Genomic DNA, 20,185 nt, shown 5'->3' on the forward strand with positions numbered 1-20,185 from the left:
GGTGGGTGCATACCACAGAGGCACGTATTTGGTCCCAAGCTCCTCACATCCCTCCACAGCCTCGTGTGTTCCAGCCCCATCAGATTTTATCTGCTTAATGATGTGTAAGAGCAATCCAGCACAGGAAGGACATGGAGCTGTTGGAGTGAGTCCAGAGGAGGCACCAAAACGGTGAGAGAACAGAGCAGCTCTGCTGGGAGGAAAGGCTGGGAGAATTGGGATTGTTCAGGCTGGAGAAGAGAGGCTTCAGGGTGACCTAACTGTGGCCTTGCAGTGCCTGAAAGAGGCAGCAAGAAACATGGAGAGAGACTATTTTTACAAGGGTCTGGCGTGCAAGGGGGAATGGTTTCCCACTGCCAGAGGGGAGGGTTAGATGGGATATTGGGAAAGAATTTTTTTTTGTCTGTGAGGGTGTGGAGGCTCCTGGCACAGATTTCCCAGAGAAAATGCTCCATCCCTGGAAGTGTCCGAGGCCAGGACAGGGCTTGGAGCAACCTGGGCTAGTGGAAGGTGTCCCTGCCCATGACACGGGCTGAGCTTTGAGGTCCCTTCCAACCCAAACCATTCTTGGATCTGTGATTCAGGTCTCTATGAGAATTGTTCCTTACTGAGCAGCTCCTCATCCTTCCCCCTTCCCACCCGGCAGCTGCACAGCCCTGATGGAGCAGCTGATCATGGATCACAGCTGAGGGCATGCAGGAGATGAGCAGATCTGATCAGAGCCCCGAGGTGTTTCCTGTCTCCCAGGCATTCTTAGAGGAGAAATGGAACTCAGGATACGCTGGTTTGGCAGGTCAAAGGGACAGGAAAGAGCTGCCACTAGTGCCAATGTGGGACCTGTCACTGTGATGATGTTTTGTGGGGTATTAGGGCAAAGAAGTCTGTGGCTTGTTCAAATTTTCCCCCTTAATTTACATAATCTTTTAAAAATTTCTGTTAAGGAATGATCAATTGCTACTTCTCATTCAAACTTGAATTGCTTTTCTGTAACAACTCTCCTTTTTATCAATAGACTTTTTAGGAAGAGGTTTTTACAGCATTCACTGCTTTCCCCACCAGGCTGACCTACAAGAGCTGCCACTAAACTCTCCTGATGTGCTAAATTTAAATTTCAAGCTCCTCCTAAATTCTCCTTTTCATCTGCTCAGCAATATTACGTTATTTCAGGGAGCTTCTGAGTGAGCACAAGCAGAACCCCTGCCATTAAGACCTGTCACAAGGCCCCACTTGCTTTTTTCCTATGAATTACCCCACAAGTTATGTGGCAAAGTTGTAACAACCACCATAACAAGTTTTATTTAGTTTTAGCCATTTATTGCTCCCCCAGCTTTCGGAGTTCTGATTCTTTAGAACAACTAGCTTGTTTTAGGTAAACTTCACCTCTAATCAGAGCAAGTTTCAGCTGCTCACCCACCTCTCTGGTGTCTTTCCAAATCCAGTTTCCCATCTTTGGGCAAAGAAATCTTCATTAACAGCTTTTACTACAATTAAGACACAACACAGGTGTGTGCTCAGAACGCTTCAGTTTATTTAAAAAAGGAGGATCTGCTTTTCAGTAACGGAACAACCAGGATCATGCAAGTCTTGCACAAACACAAGGCAGGCAGAAGATGAAAGACAAAAGCTGCCCAACATGCAGGAGGAACTCAAGCAAACAAAGGTAAAAATTTGTGGTTTACAGTGGTTTAAAATAAACATTAAGCTTCAAAAGTAAACGTTACATTCCAAACAGTAAAAATTACTTAATTATTCCAGTGTTTGTGCCATCTCTCAGACGTTTAGTCTTGTACAAAAGTTGAAAGGAAGCCATAAAAAACTGTAAAGAACTATGCAAATGTATAAAACCCAGCTCAACAGGAGCATTTTAACATGAAAATTGAGGTCAGATCACATCTACTCTTCCTCCGAGCACTCTCCCTCTTCGGCAGGATCCAGTGGCAGGGGCCGAGTTCTGTAAGGAGCATTATTTCAGAAGAATTAGCAGAAACCAGCTCTGGTTTGAAAGGCTAACAGAGCCCTTTTCCCAAAGCCCATGTGACCCAAATGACCTAGGTTAGCCCCAGACAGCACCTTGGGGCATCAGGACTGACAGGGGCTACTTTATCTTGTGTTCTCTTCTCACCACCTTGTTTTTGCTTGGCCCAATAAACTCCAAATTAAAGGGATCAAAGTCTTCCTGTGCTACAGAAAACGTTTTCTGTTTCACCAACAGGTGGGATGCACTTAAAAGCCTTTGTCTGCTTGTCCTGCTGGACAGTTTGGGGCTGATTCTTATGGGCTCCCCCTGGCAGTTTGGGAATACCTATCTTTGCTGGGAAAATGGAGGTTCAACTCAGAATTCTTTATGGAAAACAGAGTGTCTGTAAGAAAATATTTTATACTGATGCCTTTTTAGTCAGTAGTGCAGCCTACAGGTTAATCTCTGAGGTTCCAGCTTGGAAAAGCGATTCAATTCCTGGCACATGGAAATTTTTAGTGCTCTCCTAAGCTTTTCCAAAACTTCACTGTGCTGGCAAAGTTACGCCTGAGCAGTAAGAACTTGCCTCAACTACCAGTTACTCCACCCATTTCAGGAACCTCGACAAGGTGGCTGAAAACTTTGCTGAGAAACATAATTTCCATGAGGATACACAGGTCAGGAGACACACACTGTCAACTTGCCAGCACTCCCTTGCCCCTTCAAAGATGAACTGGAGTTTCACAGAGAACAAGTGATCCCAACTTGCTTCCCCCTGCCCCAATACGCACTCCAGGCCGCTGGTCCCAGGCGTGTCTCCGTCGGGGGCTCGGCTCTCCTTGGACTGGAGCTTCAGGAAGTCGCTGATGCCCCTTTGCCAGGCGGGCACCGGCCGGACACAGACCCGGTTCAGCCCCACGGGGCGCCGGTCTCCTGCGGGGAGCGCCGGGTCAGCCTGCGGAGGGAGCGGGGGAAAGGAGGGGAAAGAGAGGAGAGGGAGGGAGGAAAAGAGAGGGAAAGAGAGGAGAGGGAGGGAGGAAAAGAGGGGGAAAAGAGAGGGATGAAACGAAGGAGGGAGAAAGGAGAGGAGGAGGAAGAAAGAGGGAGAGAGGGAGGGAAGAAAAGAAGAAGAAAGAGTGTAGTGAGGGAGAGAAGGGAAGGAGGGGAAAGGAGGGGAAAGGAGGGAAAAGGAGGGAAAAGGAGGGAAAAGGAGGGAAAAGGAGGGAAAAGGAGGGAAAAGGAGGGAAAAGGAGGGAAAAGGAGGGAAAAGGAGGGAAAAGGAGGGAAAAGGAGGGAAAAGGAGGGAAAAGGAGGGAAAAGGAGGGAAAAGGAGGGAAAAGGAGGGAAAAGGAGGGAAGGAAGGAAAGAAAAGAAAGGAAGGAAGGAAAAGAAGAGGCGAGGGAAGGCAAAGAAGGGGAGGAAAAGAAGGGGAGGAAAAGAAGGGGAGGAAAAGAAGGGGAGGAAAAGAAGAGGCGAGGGAAGGGAGGGAGGGAGGAAAGGGGCCGGGCCGTGCTCACCTCTCCGGCCGGGCAGCGATGGCCCCGCGCTGGCGCTGCCGGAGCCGCTGCCGGAGCCCAGCGCCTTGCGGGGAGCGCGGCCGACCAACACTGCAAAGGGAAGCGAGGGGACAGCAGGGTCAGCAGCGCCCGGGACCCCCTCAGCCCGCCCCGGCCCCTCGCGGCCCCGCACCCTTGCGGAAGGCGCGCCCGCGCTGGTCCGCCTTGGTCCGCGCCATCCCGGCCCGGCCCCGCCCCGGCCGCGCCCGCCAGTGCAGCGCGGGGCCGCCCCCGCCCGCTGCCCTGCCCGCTCTCCTTCCCGCTGGATTCAGGGCAGAGATTCCCTGGGAGAGGAGAGAGGCGCTGGCACTGAGCGTCTGTGGTGCCCCATCTCTGTGTTCAAGGCTATGCTGAACGGGGCTTGGGACAGCCTGCTCTAGCGGGAGGTGTCGCTGCCCGTGGCGCGGGGCTGGAGCGGGCTGGGATTTACGGTCCCGGGCGTTCCCGGGCGGTCCCAAACCATTCCCGGGCTCCACAAACCGCTCCCGGAACGGTCGCTCCGCGGCCGCGTTCCCGGGGGAAGGGGAAGGAAGCGGAGGGTGCCGGGAGGTGCGGCGGCGTTTCCCGTCCCCCGCGGAAGATGGCGGCGCCCAGCGCGCTGCTGGCCTGGTGCGTCCAACACCTGCGCGGGGACTTCGGGCTGGACGTGGGCGAGGACGTGGTGAGGTGAGCGGGGCCGGGGCCGTGCGGGGCTCTCCTGCCCTCTGGCAGGGCCTCCTCGGTCCAGCACGGAGGAACACGGTGTGTCAGAGCAGCTGTCGGGCGTTTGCTCGGGGTTGTGGCTCAGGTGGAGATGTGGGGAGGGGAAATGGCGGGAGGGGGGATGTGGGGTGACAGAATACAGATTGTTCTTAGTTGGGAGGGATCTTAAAGGTCAAATCGTTCCGCCTCCTGCCATGGTCTTACCACGGTCTCCACAGAAACCTGATCCGAAAAGGGAAGATTAATGACACACCTGTGCGCTGAGACCTCGGAGCACCCGCCCCTCACCCATTTCTATCCACCCCGGCCCGCCGTAGGTACATCTTGTCCATCACGAACGAGGATGAGATCCGGGAGTACGTGGTTGACCTTGTTCAGGGCACCGAGGGGAAGAAGAGCTGGTTTGTGGAAGAGCTGCTGAGCAGGTGGAGGAAATCCGCCCAGCTGCCGTCCGAGCCCTTCCCCGCCTATCGGAAAAAGGACGGTGAGTGGTGCCGAGCTCTCAAATAAACTCGGTCATTGCCGTGACAAACAATTCCATGCCAGAATCCCTGTGTGGATCCCAATCCTGACTGTTGGGACAGTTCAAAGCCCATTTTCAGTCATGAAGTAGAGTCCAGGGATATCTTTTTTTCTGCTGGCATTAACCCAGCTCTCTCTGTGCTTGCTCACGCTCCCAGAGGCTTCGGAAGTGCTGCGGGGCGGAGACCAAGGGAAGAAGGGGAAGCGCAAAGGGCGGAACAAGCAGGAGACCCTGGCATACACCGAGCCCTGTGCTCACGGGGAGGAGGTGAAAACCCCACTGGACCTGGCCAAGGTGAGCGTGGGGGGCACGCCAGGGAGGCTGGGGGTCACTGGAAAGACTGGGAGCCTTGAGCCTGGGGAAAGAGGGTGTCAAACACTGGTAAAGATGTGATTGGAAAGTGGACATGAGTGTCTGGGACACGTCAGACTGGGATGCCCAGGTGGGCACTGCTCAGGCCACAACTCAAGTCCTGGTGTCAGTTTTGGGCCCCTCACAAGAAAGGCAGTGAGGGGCTGGAGCGTGTCCAGAGAAAGGAAAAGAGCTGGGGAAGGGTCTGGAGCACCAGGAGTGGCTGAGGGAGCTGGGGAGGCTCAGGAGGAACCTTCTGGCCCTGCACAACTCCTGACAGGAGAGGACAGCTGGGTGGGGGTTGTCATCTGCTCTCAGGAAACAGAGGACAAGATGAGAGAAAATGGCCTCAAGCTGTGCCAGGGGAGGTTTAGGCTGGATATTAGGGAAAAAAATTTAATGGAAACCATGGTCAGATACTAGAATGGACTGTCTAGGACAGTGATGGAGTCACCATCCCTGGAGGGATTCAAAAAACCTGTGGATGTGGCACTTGGGGAGGGAGGAAGGGAGAGAAGGGAAGGAGGAAGAGGGAGGGGGAGAGAGTAGAAAGGAGTTATTGATGGGTCTCTGATCTTGGAGGGCTTTTCCAACCTAACCATTTCCATATTTTTTTGATATCCAGGCTGAGGAGAAAGGTTGTGTCTGTTTGTGTCTATAACTGGGAATAAAATAATCATCAGGTAGCAAATATGCCAGCATGGATTTCTCCCCCAGAAAGCCTGAGAGGAGAGAGCAGGTGAAGGAAGTTGAGGATGTAATTAGGAATAAAAGGGGTTTCTTTAAATCAGATATGAGGATGGGGAATTTAAACCACCAAGTGGTTAGAACATCCTTTCCTACTGTATTTAAATTATCTCAGTCACACCAATTAAAGCTTTAATTAACAACTGAAATACTTAAGAAAGAAACTGTGGAATAAGAGCATAGAGACACTAAAACCTGAGAAATGCTGTAATTCCTGAGTAAGGAGTGGATCTTGAATTCATGTTTTTAAATTGAACTTTTTGGAGCAGGGAGGCTGCAAGAGCTGAAAGTATTTTAGAAGTGTTTACAGGATAAACCATAACATTTTTGAATTGGTGGGTTAAAAGTGGACAGTGATGTTCCATTTCTTTGTAGTTACCTTCTAACTTAATTAAAATTTAAAAAAAAAAAAAACCAAAAAACAAATGGCCACAAAATGGACCACAGGTCATGGGGTCTCACACTTTTATGAGTTTTGGCCCATTTGCATATTGGAGTTAATTGTTCAATTACAGCTCCAGCCCATGAAGTCCCATCCTGCTTGTTTTCTCTCTTTAGCTCACGTTGTTTATGCTCTTGGGTTTGCACTGGCTGTCCGTGGTTCCTCAGCTAGAGCAGGAATTGTTTTGTCTGTCTATTCTGTGAAGAGAGCCTACTATCTCCTAATATGGAGCCCAGACCCCCACACTAAAGCAGAATAGAGTCTGAAAAATAGAAAAGCTAAAGCTGAGGCATCAGGAGTAGCTGAGCTGCTGTTTGGAGCTGTTAAACAGGCGTGAGGCTGTGCAGAGCCTGAAAGCAGCACTCGCTGCCCGAATCCCACCAGCTCCAGCTGGCATGGGTGGCAAACTTCGAGTGCATCCTGGTGTCCTTGCTTTGTTTGGATTTCTTGGAGCTTTTCTGGCAGGCCTGAGCTTGTCTTTCCACTCAGTCTGGGGTCTGGTCCAAGTTTCATTCCAGTGAGGCAGAATAACACTTGTCTGAGCCTCCTGGCCTGCCCAGGGGTCAGTGCTGGCTCTCTGCTGCCTTTTCTGCACTGGGAGCACAGTTTGTTTGTTTATTTTTTTTCCTTCCCAGGCCCAGGAGAGCAGCAGCGGAGTCAGCAGCAGTAGCATTTCCTCTAAGAAGAAGCCCAAATATGTCAGCCTGTACACAAGGGAGGGGCAGGACAGGCTGGCCGTGCTCATCCCGGGCCGCCACGCCTGCGAGTGCCTGGGCCAGAAGCACAAACTCATCAACAACTGCCTGGAGTGCGGGCGCATTGTCTGTGAGCAGGAGGGCTCCGGGCCCTGCCTGTTCTGTGGGGCCCTGGTGAGTAACCAGGGAGTTACTGCAACTTACTGGGCGAGGGGCTGGAGAGGGGCTGGGAACACAAACCCTGTGAGGAACGACTGAGGCAGCTGCGGGTGCTCAGCCTGGAAAAAAGGAGACTCAGAGGTGACCTTATCACTCTGTACAGCTCCCTGAAAGGTGGCTGTAGTCCGGTGGGGTTGGTCTCTCTCTCCAGGAACTGACAGAACTAGAGGACACAGCCTTAAGCTGCACCAAGGGAAATATAGGCTGGATATTAGGAAAAAGTTTTTCATGGAAAGAGTGGTGAAATTCTGGAATGGCCTGCCCAGGGAGGTGGTGGAGTCACCATCTCTGGATGTGTTTAACAAAAGACTGGATATGGCACTTGATGCCATGGTTTATTTGAGGTGTTTATTTGAGGGCATGGGTTAGACTCAATTATCTTTAAAGTCTTTTCCAACCCAGTGATTCTGTGAATTCTGTGAATTCTTTGCTCTGCTTGGACCTGGAAAAGTTGGCTGAATTAGCCCTTCAGGAAAGAACCCGTTAGGAGGTTTCTCCCATAATTTACATGGCTTTGGAGCTTGTCTGGTTTCTGACAGTCTCCTGTGTGTCACTGCAGTGTCCAAAATCTCTGCAAGACTTCAGCCCCTGGTCATCTTGTCAGGAGCAGCGTCCTCCTTTTCCTTCAACACTTGCACACCTTTGGGATACCTGTTAACACTGAGATTCAGTTCAAAGGACACCCTTTGGAGAAAGGGGACAAGTTATTGATGGCAGAGGAGATTTTTCTTCATGTGAGAGGAAACTGTTAGTTGGGTAGAGCAAAATGTTTTAAAGTAGATTGGTTGCTATTTTGAAAAATCAGTTTAACTCCCAGTGGCCAAGAAGGGAGAGAAAAACTGTTAAGGATTGTGGTTCTGCCTGGGATGATTCTGAGCTCATCTCTTGTCCTTTGAGCTCAGTCAGCAACATGTCCACCCACAGAACAGGGAGAGACCAAACTCTACATTTCTTTTAGTAAAGAACAAGCTTCCAGGGTTCTCCCCACGTCAGTGGGGAAGAGAAGGAGGTGTGGATTGTCACTACCACTTTAAACAGCCTGAACTATTGTCCAGGGCTCTGAAACTGGTCAAGCTGTGACATCCTTCACATGTGATGTCCTTCCCAAGCCTTCATTTCCTTCTTTTTCTCAGGTGTGCACGAAAGAAGAACAGGACATTCTTCAGCGGGACTCCAACAAGAGCCAGAAGCTGCTGAAGAAGCTCATGGCAGGTCAGTAGGTATTGCATACCTGGAATAGAATGAATCCAAATGGTTTGTGTGCATTATTTCCTTCAGACTTCACTGATCCACTTGCCCTCATTGCTGCCCTTTGTCTGGCATTAAAAGGGTGGATTGGGAGTTGGCTCCTTGGTTCCTCCTGCAAGCCCTAGGCAGCATTCCCAGGCTTCAGCTGAGGTGGCAGTGGCAAGTGTCAAATGGCAGCGTGTAGTGTCCTTTCCCTGAGGCCCTAGGGCTGCTCATTTGGCATTCCAGAATCTCATGAACTGGATTGTTGTAGCAGTCCTTGAAAATTAGGATAAGTCTCCTGTGGAATGTGTGCTGTGGAAGATAAAGTGCTCCTGTCTGATTTGCTGGGCTTAGAGAGGTGGTGGTTAATATTTTCTAATGGCTCTTCTTGTCTCACACTTACCTTGGGAGCTAGAAATAGGAACAGAGCCAAGGAAAGCAAGAGGAAATGCTACCCAGTATCCCAGTGAAGACCTGTACATTGTGGGGATGTTTGTCTGAATTTAGCTGAACTACAGCCAAGGTCGTGGTGTTCTTGGTTGGAAAATACACTTTGCTGAGGAACTGGGGAAATATTTACTCCAGATCTGGTTTCTCCTTAAAGCTGTGGAGATGGTGGGAGGATGGAAGTCCTTGAGAGCACCAGCCAATCTGTTCTATCCTTCCAATACAGATGTTATCTCTTTCCCTCCTGCCCCTGCCAGCTCTTGTTTTGTTATCTGTGTAGGTAAAAGCTGGAATGTGGTTTGCTGTTTATTTTGGGAGCAAAAATTGTGGATCAGCAACTAAAGGGAAATGCAGACAATTATTTTCCTGAAATGAAGGCATTTCCCAGTGTGGTGAAATGCACTGCTTTGTTCCATCATGGCCTGGGTTCAAAATCTTTTTTGTGGCATTTTATGGTTGTTCCCTGTTGGTTGGGTGGGTTTGGGCCCCTTGCCAGGAGGGGTAAGAAGGAAGAGCATTTGCTGGGAATAGATTTCTCCACCTCTGGAAATAGCTGGTTTGGGAGTCTGATGTGGTGTGTCAGAACAGGATATTGTTTGTGGGAGACACAAACAGCAGTAGAAGGCTCTGGAATCTGTCCTGGGCAAGAGGCTCTTTGTGGGGATAACAACATATGGGAAGGGTTTGGCTTTTAGGAGGGATCTCCTAAAAAGCTGGGGTTGTTACTGAAGAAGAAAAGTCTCCAGACCTTAGAGCTGCTCCCAGTGCTTAGAGGACTTATGAAAAGGAGGGAGAGGGACTACTTAAATGGCAGATAGTGATAGTACAAGAAGGAATGGTTTTAAAACTAAAAGACAAGAAATTTAGATTGGATTTTGGAAAATAAATCCTACTTCATGAGGGTGGTGAGGCTCTGGCACAGGTTTTCCAAAGAAGCTGTGGCTGTCCTATCTCTGCAAGTGTTCCCGGACAGGTTGGATGGGGCTTGGAGCACCCTGGGATAGTGGAAAGTGTCCTTGGTGTTCCACCATGGCAAAGAGTGGAAGGAGATGAGCTTTAAGGTCCTTTTCAACCCAAACCATTCCATGATTCTATGGCCTGAGACCTGTGGTTGGTGATGGGAGGAATTTTGACTACCCAAATTGTTAGGGAAGGGTGAAGGAAAACCAAAGGCCAGGAGCTTCTCCTTAAGCTCTACCCAGACTTTATCACTGTGATATTTAAGTGATTCCTCCTCTTTCGAGGAAGGAGTCTTTGAAATGGACTTGAGGGAAAATTGTGGCTTCAACCTCCCCGGAAAGATGCTGATCTTGCTGCAAAGCTTTACTTTTAGCTCCTGGCACGGCATTTAGTTTAGGGGGCGTTTCTGCAGCCTGGCCTGCCCAAATGGCTTTAACATACTGAATGCTGAGCTGTGGTTTGTTTTGTGTCTCAGGTGTTGAAAGTTCAGGGAATTTGGATGCCATAAGCAAAGGCTTGCTGCCCCAGCAGGAAGCAAGACTCAAATCAGGCCTGGAGATGGCTGTGAAGCACAAAGACAAGCTGTTGGAATTTGACAGGACAAGGTAAGATACTAAGTGGGAGACTGTCATGAATAGCATAAATGATGTGGCAGATGAGGTGCCTTCAGCAGAAATGTTGGGAATTCTTTCTAAAACCCAGACTGCAGCCACTGACACCTTAACTATGGCATTTGGTGGGACAGGAGTGAGTCTCTGGAATGGATCCCTTTTGGGTGCCCTTGCTTTTTGTCCCTGACAGTCCAGCTCCCCAGAGAGACGGGAAAGAGCAGGTTGGAGGGTGGGTTTGAGGCTCTGCTGTGGTCTCACTGTGCTCATCTTCTTTCCCAGCGTGCGTCGGACCCAGGTCATTGATGATGAGTCGGATTACTTTGCCACGGACTCCAACCAGTGGCTCTCCAAGCAGGAGAGGGAGGCGCTCCAGAAGAGGGAGCAGGAGCTGCGGGAGCTGCGCCACGCCTCTCGGCTGGCCAAGAAAATCACCATCGACTTCGCTGGCAGGCAGATCTTGGAGGAAGACAACAACATGGCTGAGTACCACAGCAAGTGAGTGAGGGCTGGCAGCGTGCCCGAGAACAAGGAGGTGCAAATCCTTATGGAGAGTGGTCTGACATGCCTGTTAAAGCTGCCTGGGAAAGAGGTGTTTCAGAAGGCCTGTCTCAACAGAACCACTTCAGCTCAAAGTCTCACCAAGCTGAGTTTCTGCACTAGAGAGCAGTGACTGCTCAAACAAAGTCATTTAGGTGGGGGGAATGGGGCAAAAATACTTTGAGTCAGAGTGTGTGGGGAGAAGGGAGGTGTTCCCAGGGGAAGCAGGGAATGTTCATCCCTCTCATTTGTGCTTGCAGACTAGATGAGACCATTGCAGCCATGAGCTGTGGTGCACTGAGCGAGCCAGCCGGGAGCCCTGGGGCAGAGATGACACCAAACTCTGGGGTTTTGGTGAATCCCCGTCTCCTCCAGCCTGCTCCTTTGGTCAGTGCGGCTTCCATGGTTTATTCCAGAGTAGTGACTCATTTTGGGGAGTTGAGCTTGAGAATTGTCAATTGCAGCACATCTATAGAAGGGGATCTTTTGGGGAAAAGATCACAGGATGGTTTGAGTTGAAAGGGACTTTAAAGATAGTCTCATTCCATCTCCTGCTATGGACAGGGACACCTTTCACCAGACCAGGTTGCCCTGTCCAACCTGGCCAAGAACACTTTCTGAGATGGGGTGACTTCTCTAGACAACCTGTTTCAGCATCTCAGAGCTCTCACAGTAAAGAATTTCTCCTTAATATCCAATTGACTCTATCCTCTGCCAGTGGGAAGCCATTCCCCCCGTTTCCCTTGTTTCTCACCCCCTCTTTCCTTCCCTGTGTCCCTCACTGGCTATCTCAGTTTGGGATAGAGAAGGTTTGACAATGCCCTGTTCCTGGTGGGTTGGTTTACTGGAGTTTTAGCATCCTACCTCCTTTTCAGGCATGCAGAAGAGTTTCTGAGAGTCAGCCTAAGCTTTCACCTCTATTTTTTGAGGTCTTTTCTGCCAGATTCCCATTTTCCAAAGAGCATAAGGGTAATGAAGGAAAACTTCAGATAGGATTTGCATTGATTTGCACACATTACTCCTGGAGAGGTGCTAACCTTTTTCCTGTTTCTTTTGAACACTTTCAAGTGGGTGGACCAAACTGGTTCGCTCCCACAAAGGAAAATTATTCATTCCACGGAGGCTGGAAGTGAGTCTGGCTCGGAGCGGAACCGGCTGCGGATTCAGGACCGAGAGCTGCAGGAGATCTCGGATGATGGTTGGTGCCTCAGCCTGCACCAACCTTGGGCTTCTTTGCTCGTGAGAGGAATCAAAAGGTGAAGGTATCCCAGGCAGCTCCTGCTCCACAGGGGAGGTGGGAAGTTGTGTTCCTCAAAGGATCTCTGTGGAGCCATGGGCCCTGTGCATTGACTGATACCTGTGATAGCTCCAGGTGTGGAAGCTGTGCTCCCTCGTCCCATGGGTTGATGGGTTGAGGAGCTGGAGAATAATTTTTTTTGGGGGGGTAGTACTCAACCTGTAAGGGACAAGTTTCTTCACAGTGTGTGAGTGTTGTTATTGGACACAAAATGAGTATGCAGAAGCTTGGTAAGTTCAAAAGAGAAAAAGAGTTAATTTTATTTCTGACTTCGTAATATATAGAGTTCTAAAGTGACAGTGGATTGGAGGATGAAATTGTCACCTCTTTAACCACACTGGTCAAACCAACAGTCCATCAATTCTCTCCTCCCACAAAGAAGAATGTAGAACAATCATTATTTACATGAACAGTGTGTGAGAACTCTAGTACACATATGTAAACATCAGAAGGCATAGAAAACTTCTAAAAGAACTTTAAAACTTTTAAAAGAACTATGAAAGAAAACACTTTTAAAAATCAGGATAACAGGTGAGTGGAGAGAGAGGCTGAGATTTCACTGCTACAGTTGGGGCGTTCCTGTGTGGAATTTGAAAAGCAAATAAGGTAATCACTTGAAATATGTTCTTCTGGGTTTTTGTTCAGCATAAAGGAGGCAACAGTGGCACCAGGCTTTGTTTAAAAGAAACCCAACCCTTGCCACTACCTTTCCCGCTCCAGGCTGGGAATTGGGTTACAAAAAGGAGCTGGTACTATTAATAACGAACAAAGAATCTTCTTTAGCCTTTTTTTCCCTTCACCACATTTCTCATTTTGGAGGCCAAAGCTTTTTCACTTCCCAAACTAAGGCTGCTTTAATTCTTAATGTGCCAGGATTTTTCATCTAAGTGTTTTGGGGATGCTCCAGCCACTCTGGTACAGCTGCAGAATTCCAGGATCTCCAGACAACTGTTCCATGCAGAGACCTGCTCCCTTATTTCTCCCTTGATTGTTCTGTGTGACTTTGGGAGCTTGTAAGGGACTTCTGTGGGCAGATTGTCCTGTCTGTGTTCTGCTGGTCCTGCTGGGGATTGATGTCCTCCTAAGCCCTGAGGACATGCTGTGCTTTATTTGTGACATTATTTTTTGCCTATGTCGGCTTTTCTTTGTGGTCCTGACACATTGGTTGAGTTGGGATAACCAGGACAAAGCTTAGCAGCAGGAATTGACTGTGTTTGAATGAAAATGTGGGTGATTTCTGCTGAAGTTTTAGTGCTACATTTTCCTCTGTTCTTTAGAGTGGAGGGCAGGACCTGGTACACATCTCATCGAGGGAGGTTATGGATTGCAGCTACTGCTAAAAGACCTTCCCCTCAGGAAATCTCAGAACTGGAAGCCACCTACAGAATGCTGTTCCGGAAAGGTGAACTCTTTTCCTTGGTTCTTGGAGTGATTTGGTACATGGAGCCATGTAATGAGCAATGCCAGAAATCTCTCTTTGCTGAGTAGGGAATGCTATGTATAAAATTAGATTTCCCAGCCCTAGTCCTTCATGAGGAAGATCCTGACCTGGAAAAGGCATAAAAAAAGTGTTAAAATTGCTGTATGTGATTTTTGTGTCTCAAAAAGTAGAGGTGCCCGGAGGAGAGAGGGAAGGGCACTTGGGGATTGGAAGACCACACCTGTGTGTGGGAATATGGGCTCCCTGAAGACATGTTTCTTTTGCTGCAGATGTGGAATTTCCAAGTGATTATCCCTCAGGATGCCTCCTGGGCTGTGTGGATGTGACTGATTGTTTATCACAAGAGCAATTTCAGGAGCAGGTGAGTACAGAGTACAGAAATGAACCTTTCCACGCTTGCATTAACCAGCAGGTTTTTAAAGGTGGAACTTGCCTCTGGAGAAGACATTGAGTAGAAATTTTAGATTGTGTTGAGAAGACACAAGTTACTGCAGGGATTTATGTGGCAGGGGACATGAGGGAGCCTGGCAATTCAGGACAGCATGGAAACATGGACATCTCTGCCCCAGTGGTGGTGCTGTGCCTTGGGAACCTTGTCCAGTGGTGCCAGTGGCACTGACTGCCCTGGTATAGGAGAGGGTGGCTTGGCCTATGCAGAGGGATCATGGTCCAGAGCTGCTGGATCTGCCTGGTGCTTCTTACAGGAGCTGGAGGTCACAGTGGCCTCACTGGTGATGTCACACAGGCCTAACTGGTGAGTGTTGTGCCCTGTTTGGGGCACTGAGTGACCTGGAGACGGAGCCATGGAAAGGTGAGCTCTTTCCCAGCAGGGAGGATGGACAGGAGAGCCACAGGACTACCTATAGTGAAGCAAGGCTGGAATCAGTAGTCTTTTAAGAAATCTCAACCCATAAAAGTTAATGGGTGATGATGATGTGTGTCCAGATTTGCTGAGAGCATTGGCAGGTGGCCTCGTGAGGCCACTCTTAGCTTGGGATGGTTATGGAAACCAGGAGAGGACTCTTTGTAACTGTTGCACCCGTGGTTAGAAAGGGAAGGAAGGAGATCTGGACACTTCAGGCCAGTCAGCTTCACCTTGGTCTCTGGGAACTACGTAGAGAGATTGCTTTTTGGGCAGTTTTGGGCACGTGGAGGAAGAGGATATGAGGAATAGCAAGTGTGGACTCACCTAAGAATAAACTCATGCTTTACTAACCTGATTACCTTTTTGGATCCAATAGGTAGAGTGGAGAGTATCTATTAGCCTGCTGTCCTGGAGTAGGCATGAATCCCAGAGGAGTCGTAACCAGTAGAAACCAGTAACTCTATGCATTGGTTAAACCACATCTAGAATACTTGGGTCACCGTGAAATTATTGGTAAATTGGAGCAAATCCCATGGAGACCACCAGGGAAGTTAGGGGCTGGGGCTCTGTGAGGAGAGGCAGGAGACACAGAGATCTTCCACTTCCTGCAAGGAGATTGCTGGGAGACAGAGCCAGGCTCTGTGCTGACCTACATGGCAGGAGGGTCGTAAATTGAAAGGGGAGGGTTCAGTGTGGCTTAAGGAAACTAATTACCATAAGGATGGCCCAGCAGTGGGGCACGCATTGCCCAAGGGGTTGAGCAGTCTTCACCTGGGAAAATTTTCAAGACCCAAGAGGACAAAGCCGTGGGCAGCTTCACCTGAATTCAGTGTTGGCCCTACTTTGGGTGGGAGGTTGGACTAGAGACCTTCTGAGACCCGAGTCTGATGCTGTGACCGATTCCATGCTCCCAAAATCCAGAGCAGGAGCTTTCCTAGGGACTTACAAAACCTGCACTTAGCACCAAGCACAGCATGGCTACTCCTAATCCCATTTCATCCCTGTTCACTCCACTGCCCCTTGTGCATGTCAGGTTTGAATCACCAAACATTTGTAGGGCTTGGTAGTGAACCACGACCATCTTGTGATGGAATAGATGTTTTCCTTGGGAAGGAATCCACCAGGATGGTCTTGCTGTGAAAAACTGGAGAGGCAGCAGGAGATGGGGCTGTTTTTCAGGAAGTGCTCCTCTGGCTTTCCCAAACCCTGTGAAGTTTTTACCTGGGAGAGATGCCTGGAAAGACAGGGATGAGGTTGTGTCTCTTAATCACAGGAGGAAGGCAGAGAAGTTAGAGTATGAGCAGCAGAGGGAGCTTTGGGACTGGAATACCATGAAACCTACAGGAATATTTGGCTTTGTATGGGAACAAGCCTTGGGAGAGAGAGAGGAAGGGGCACCGAGGTCATTGTAGGGATTTTCTTTTGTAGCATCCACTAATTTGCAGATTGGGCTTCAGTGCAGGTTCCTGTCCATCTGCTGCTGTTTGTAGCAGTGGTGGAAAACTAGATCTTGGTCTCTTACAAGTACTTTTCTGTTTGTCACAATCCCTCCTCTTCCTTTGTGGATGTATTGTTCAGGCATTGGTAGAATGGCTGTGGCAGCATCTCTGATCTGGGAATTGTGCTGTAGGTAACTAGCATGAATCTTCCCATGGAGGACCTACACAATTAACCACATTATCTGGAAATCCCTCCCAGTTTGTGGGCACTGCTTGGCTGCAGAGGGACTGGAGGCAGAGCAGGAGCATTCCTGTATATTCCTGTATTCCAGGAGCACCATTATCCAACCTGTTAGTGACAGATTTCCCTTTCTCCTCAATGCAGTGGCATTTCCTGGGTTGCATTTCTCTGGCTTTTTGCTGCTCCTGTATTGCAAACTACTGATAATCCTTAATTTTCTGCCTTTCTATGGTGATTTTGGCTGTTTTTCCCGGGATTCCTTTAAGCAGCAGTAATTTCCCTCGCTTGTGGGCTAAAATCCAGAGATGTGGGCCTTTCTGCTGTTGCTTTCTGAGGAAATGTCTGGTTTTTGGGCTTTCAGGAGCAGCAAGTGCATCTGAAGGAAGCTGAACTGAATTTAATTGCAATTGTCAGCAATATGACAAAGTGTGCAGCACCAGTTCAGAAATCTGAGTTGGGTCTCGCCAGGAGTAAGAAATTCCTGTTGCTCACGTGGGTGTTTCAGCCTGGGTTCATCAGCAGGGTCAGCACTGTGATCCAGCCATTTCCCAGTGTGCAAAGGTTCCTTGTAGCTCTGGGAGAAAGGCAAGGAACATGATGCTTTTTCAGCACTTAGGGCGTGCAGAAACATTGGGTATTTTCAGGGAATGTGTGAGCAGGCAAGGGGAGGTGATGCAGAGCAGAGACCTCTCGGGGATTGAGCTCTCGTGGAGCTTTTCCAGGCGCTGTGCTTTGACTCACACCTCTCCTCCTCACCACCTCCTGTTTGAGGCTCCTGCATGTTCCAGAAGAAATCATTTCACAAGTGCAGGGCGAGCCTCGCTTGCAGGTTATACCAACCTCTCGAGGATGAAATAGTTCCTGGCTTGCTCTTGGTGTTTTGATGGTGATCCAGTGTTTCTTGGCAGCCACAGAAGTTTGGTTTGACTCTTGTGACTATTTGTTCCCATAGGCAAGGGAGATTCTTCCTGGTCTTAGGTCTGTTTTTCTTTGCCCTGGGGGTATTCACCTGGAGAAGAGAAGGCTCCCAGGAGGCCTTAGAGTCCCCTCCAGTGCCTAAAGAAGCTCCAGGAGAGCTGGAGAGCAACTGGGGACAAGGAGTGCCAAGGCATGGGGAGATGGCTTCCCATTGCCAGAGGGCAGGGTTAAATGGGATATTGGGAAAGAATTTCTAGCTGTGAGGGTGGGGAGGCCCTGGCACAAGTTTCCCAGAGCAGCTGTGGCTGCCCCATCCCTGGAAGTGTCCAAGGCCAGGTTGGGTGGGGCTTGGAGCAACCTGGGACAGTGGAGGGTGTCCCTACCCATAGCAGGGGGTGAGAAGAGATGAGCTGTAAGGTCTTTTCCAGCTTAACCCAGTCTGTGATTCCATGGTGGTGTGGTCTGTCCACACTGTGACTCTCCCATTACCTCTCAGCCCTTTCACTTGTGTCACCCACTCCCTGTTTAGCACTGTCTGCAGATTTAACTTCTCTGCTGTTTGTATCCTCTCTCGAGTTGCTAATGAAGATGTTGTGGCACCCCACTGGTATTTTTCTATCATTATCCTCATTTATTTTTTTTTACACTTGTGCTCAAAAAACCAAAATTAAACAACACTGCCCCAGCAGAGTCAGACCCATTCTTTGCCAGAGCTCTTGCGTTATGACCAGGGAGGGGTTATTTAACCACATTTTTACTGCACATGTAAGCCTGGCCTTTCATCACCACTGAGCGGGGGCGGTCCCTACCTTCCTCTGCCCTACCTGCAGCATTTGAGGCCCGACTGACGTTGTTGAGATGGTTTGCAGATCCTGAGGATGTGTGGGAAGTGATGATGGAACATGATCTGTACTGCTGGAGCTGGCAGGGAGCAGAGGAAGAGTAGAGATGTCCTTGGGATTAGGATCAGTGGCACGTCAGGTACCCTAATCCCAATTATGCTGCCTATTGCATGAACTAGTAAAATCTGCTCCTCTGGGTCTCTTTTCCTTATGAAAAATAAAGCAATTCTTTCAGTCAGAGGTTATTTACACCACATTTTGCTGCTCAGGGCTCTGATCTTTGGCTTGAAGCTGCTCTGGCAGCAGAAGTTGTGTTCAGGTAGGAGGGTCCAGCCCAGGTGTCCAGTGTCACTTGCTCTGTTTGCAGGGAACTGCAGCAGGAGCTGCAGCCTGAACTCAGCCCTGCTTGCCTGGTTCCTGGAGATCCCTCTGAAATCTCAGGATTTCCAGTTGAGCTTTGCACATCTTGCCCCTCCTCAGAGTACATTCTGGGCTCATTTCCTTCTCTTCCTGGCAGCAACCCAAAAATCCCTGCTCGAGACCAGAATGATTCCTTTGTTATGCTTTTCAGCTAGAGGTGACCTGGAAACTTTTTTCCCCCTTGGAGATCCAAGCCTTCATTACAGCTTTTCCTTGCTCTGGGGCTGACGTCACTGACACCTTGAGGAGAGCAAGGAGCTGCCCTTGTTTTCCTGCACGAGGTGTCAGTGACTTCAGCAGTGCCCACTTGGGATCTGTGGGATGGGGCAGGCAAGGCTTGGCACAGGACTAAAGCCAGCAGGGAAGTGTTTACATTGATGCCATTTCCATGTGCTCTGTAGTCCATGTTCATTTTGCTAATGACTTTGATCTGAGAGACTCTTTAACTGGAAAAAGAGTGTTTCCTGCTGCTGTTTTGGTGGTTGATAGGTGTGTTTGGCTTTTTTTGAGTGCAGACACACGCCGATACCTGGATGGAGCTATTATACCAGGCTGAAATATTGGCTAATTATGTTTGATGGGAGTTAAGTGTTTATTTTTCATTTCTAGGTGATCACTTAGTGTCCTAAATCTGCTTGGGGGAACATATAGAAGCTATTTTTGTGCCACAAGATTGCAGCTATCATTTAAATAGGCTCCAGATTTCCCACTCAGGAAATCTGGGTTTAAACTCTTGGCCTCCTCTTCCCTCTCTGGTGAAAGAAGCAACAAAAAAAAAAAATGAACTCAGGTGCCCAGTGTACAGAACTTGGTTTAGATTCTTAAATAGGAGTGAAGAATGGTAGAGACTTTCTATATTTAGACTCCAGAAGGTGCATGTTTAGCTTATCTCCCAATAAAGGAACAATAGCCCTCTGGGAGTATTTTCCTAAGGAGTTAATGGGAGGGAGAACACAAACATAGACATTGATGTGTACTTCTAAGAACAGTATAAATGCATAGAGACTTTTTATGAGGACCTGGTCCCTGAGGGAAAGGTTTCCTAGTGCAGGCTCCGGGTGAGACAAATGCCTGTTTGTGTGGTGCTGTGGCTGTCCTGGCCCCTTCCTTGCCTCCATCACCGGGATATTTACCTTCTCATTCCTGAGGCACCTCTCCCAGTGAAGGATTTTTAGCTAGGTCAGATATCCTTCCTTCTGGAGCAGTCTAGCTGGCTGTTAATGATTGCAACCACAAAAGGCCTTTGAACTTTACAGGGCCCTGCATTCTCCTGAGCTGAATTTGTCTTTTCTGTGTAGCCAGATGCCAGATCCAGTGGTGTCAGGCATTAGGCTGGCTCACAGGGTGATGCAGCTCTTTAATTCAGGTTCTCACCCCACAAAATCCCCTGATTTGTGGTTCTGGGAGCAGAGCAGGAATGCAGCTGGTTTGGATTAGAGACGGTAAGAGATGTGGGAGTTTTTCCATATGGGAAGTGCTTTGGTTTTCATCAGAGGCTCTTCTGAGGCTCCAGCTGCCTTGCATAAGCCAGCAGGTTTGCTCAGGTCACTGCTCAGGCTGTTAAGATGAAGGAGAGATTGTCACTTGATGATGATTAATTTAGGAATGCATTAGCATGCCAAAGAAATCGAATGATAGAGGCCTGCTTGCCCTCTCCTCTGGTTTCCTAGACCCAAGGGAGAAAGCAAAGCCAAGGCTGAAGCATATGACTTAATTAATGATGACTGTGGACTTTGCCTCTGCTA

General features: G+C 49.1%; 2 protein-coding genes across 3 annotated transcripts in view; one reads left to right on the forward strand and one right to left on the reverse strand.

The window, feature by feature from the left end:
- Positions 1-1,506: 1,506 nt before the first annotated feature.
- Positions 1,507-3,700, reverse strand: PCLAF (PCNA clamp associated factor). The gene is made up of 4 exons (XM_021554200.3): positions 3,647-3,700; positions 3,475-3,564; positions 2,749-2,890; positions 1,507-1,951 (listed from the first exon to the last, which is right to left on the reverse strand). The coding sequence occupies exons 1-4, from the start codon at positions 3,690-3,692 to the stop codon at positions 1,894-1,896; spliced, it is 336 nt and encodes a 111-aa protein (XP_021409875.1). The 5' UTR covers positions 3,693-3,700; the 3' UTR covers positions 1,507-1,893.
- A 381-nt stretch (positions 3,701-4,081) lies between these two features.
- The window catches only part of TRIP4 (thyroid hormone receptor interactor 4), a 28,169-nt gene continuing 12,065 nt past the window's right edge, over positions 4,082-20,185 (forward strand). For both annotated transcript variants that reach the window (XM_021554199.3, XM_085588633.1), the window contains exons 1-11: positions 4,082-4,179; positions 4,533-4,699; positions 4,896-5,032; positions 6,914-7,147; positions 8,326-8,404; positions 10,305-10,434; positions 10,720-10,935; positions 11,238-11,364; positions 12,046-12,233; positions 13,552-13,676; positions 13,985-14,076. In XM_021554199.3, the coding sequence (XP_021409874.3) occupies positions 4,094-4,179; positions 4,533-4,699; positions 4,896-5,032; positions 6,914-7,147; positions 8,326-8,404; positions 10,305-10,434; positions 10,720-10,935; positions 11,238-11,364; positions 12,046-12,233; positions 13,552-13,676; positions 13,985-14,076 (1,581 nt within the window). In that variant the 5' untranslated portion in view covers positions 4,082-4,093. The remainder of the gene's footprint in view (positions 4,180-4,532; positions 4,700-4,895; positions 5,033-6,913; positions 7,148-8,325; positions 8,405-10,304; positions 10,435-10,719; positions 10,936-11,237; positions 11,365-12,045; positions 12,234-13,551; positions 13,677-13,984; positions 14,077-20,185) is intronic.

The sequence above is a fragment of the Lonchura striata genome, chromosome 10 (assembly GCF_050655825.1).
Source record: "Lonchura striata isolate lonStrDom1 chromosome 10, ASM5065582v1, whole genome shotgun sequence".
Classification (NCBI taxonomy): Eukaryota; Metazoa; Chordata; class Aves; order Passeriformes; family Estrildidae; genus Lonchura; species Lonchura striata.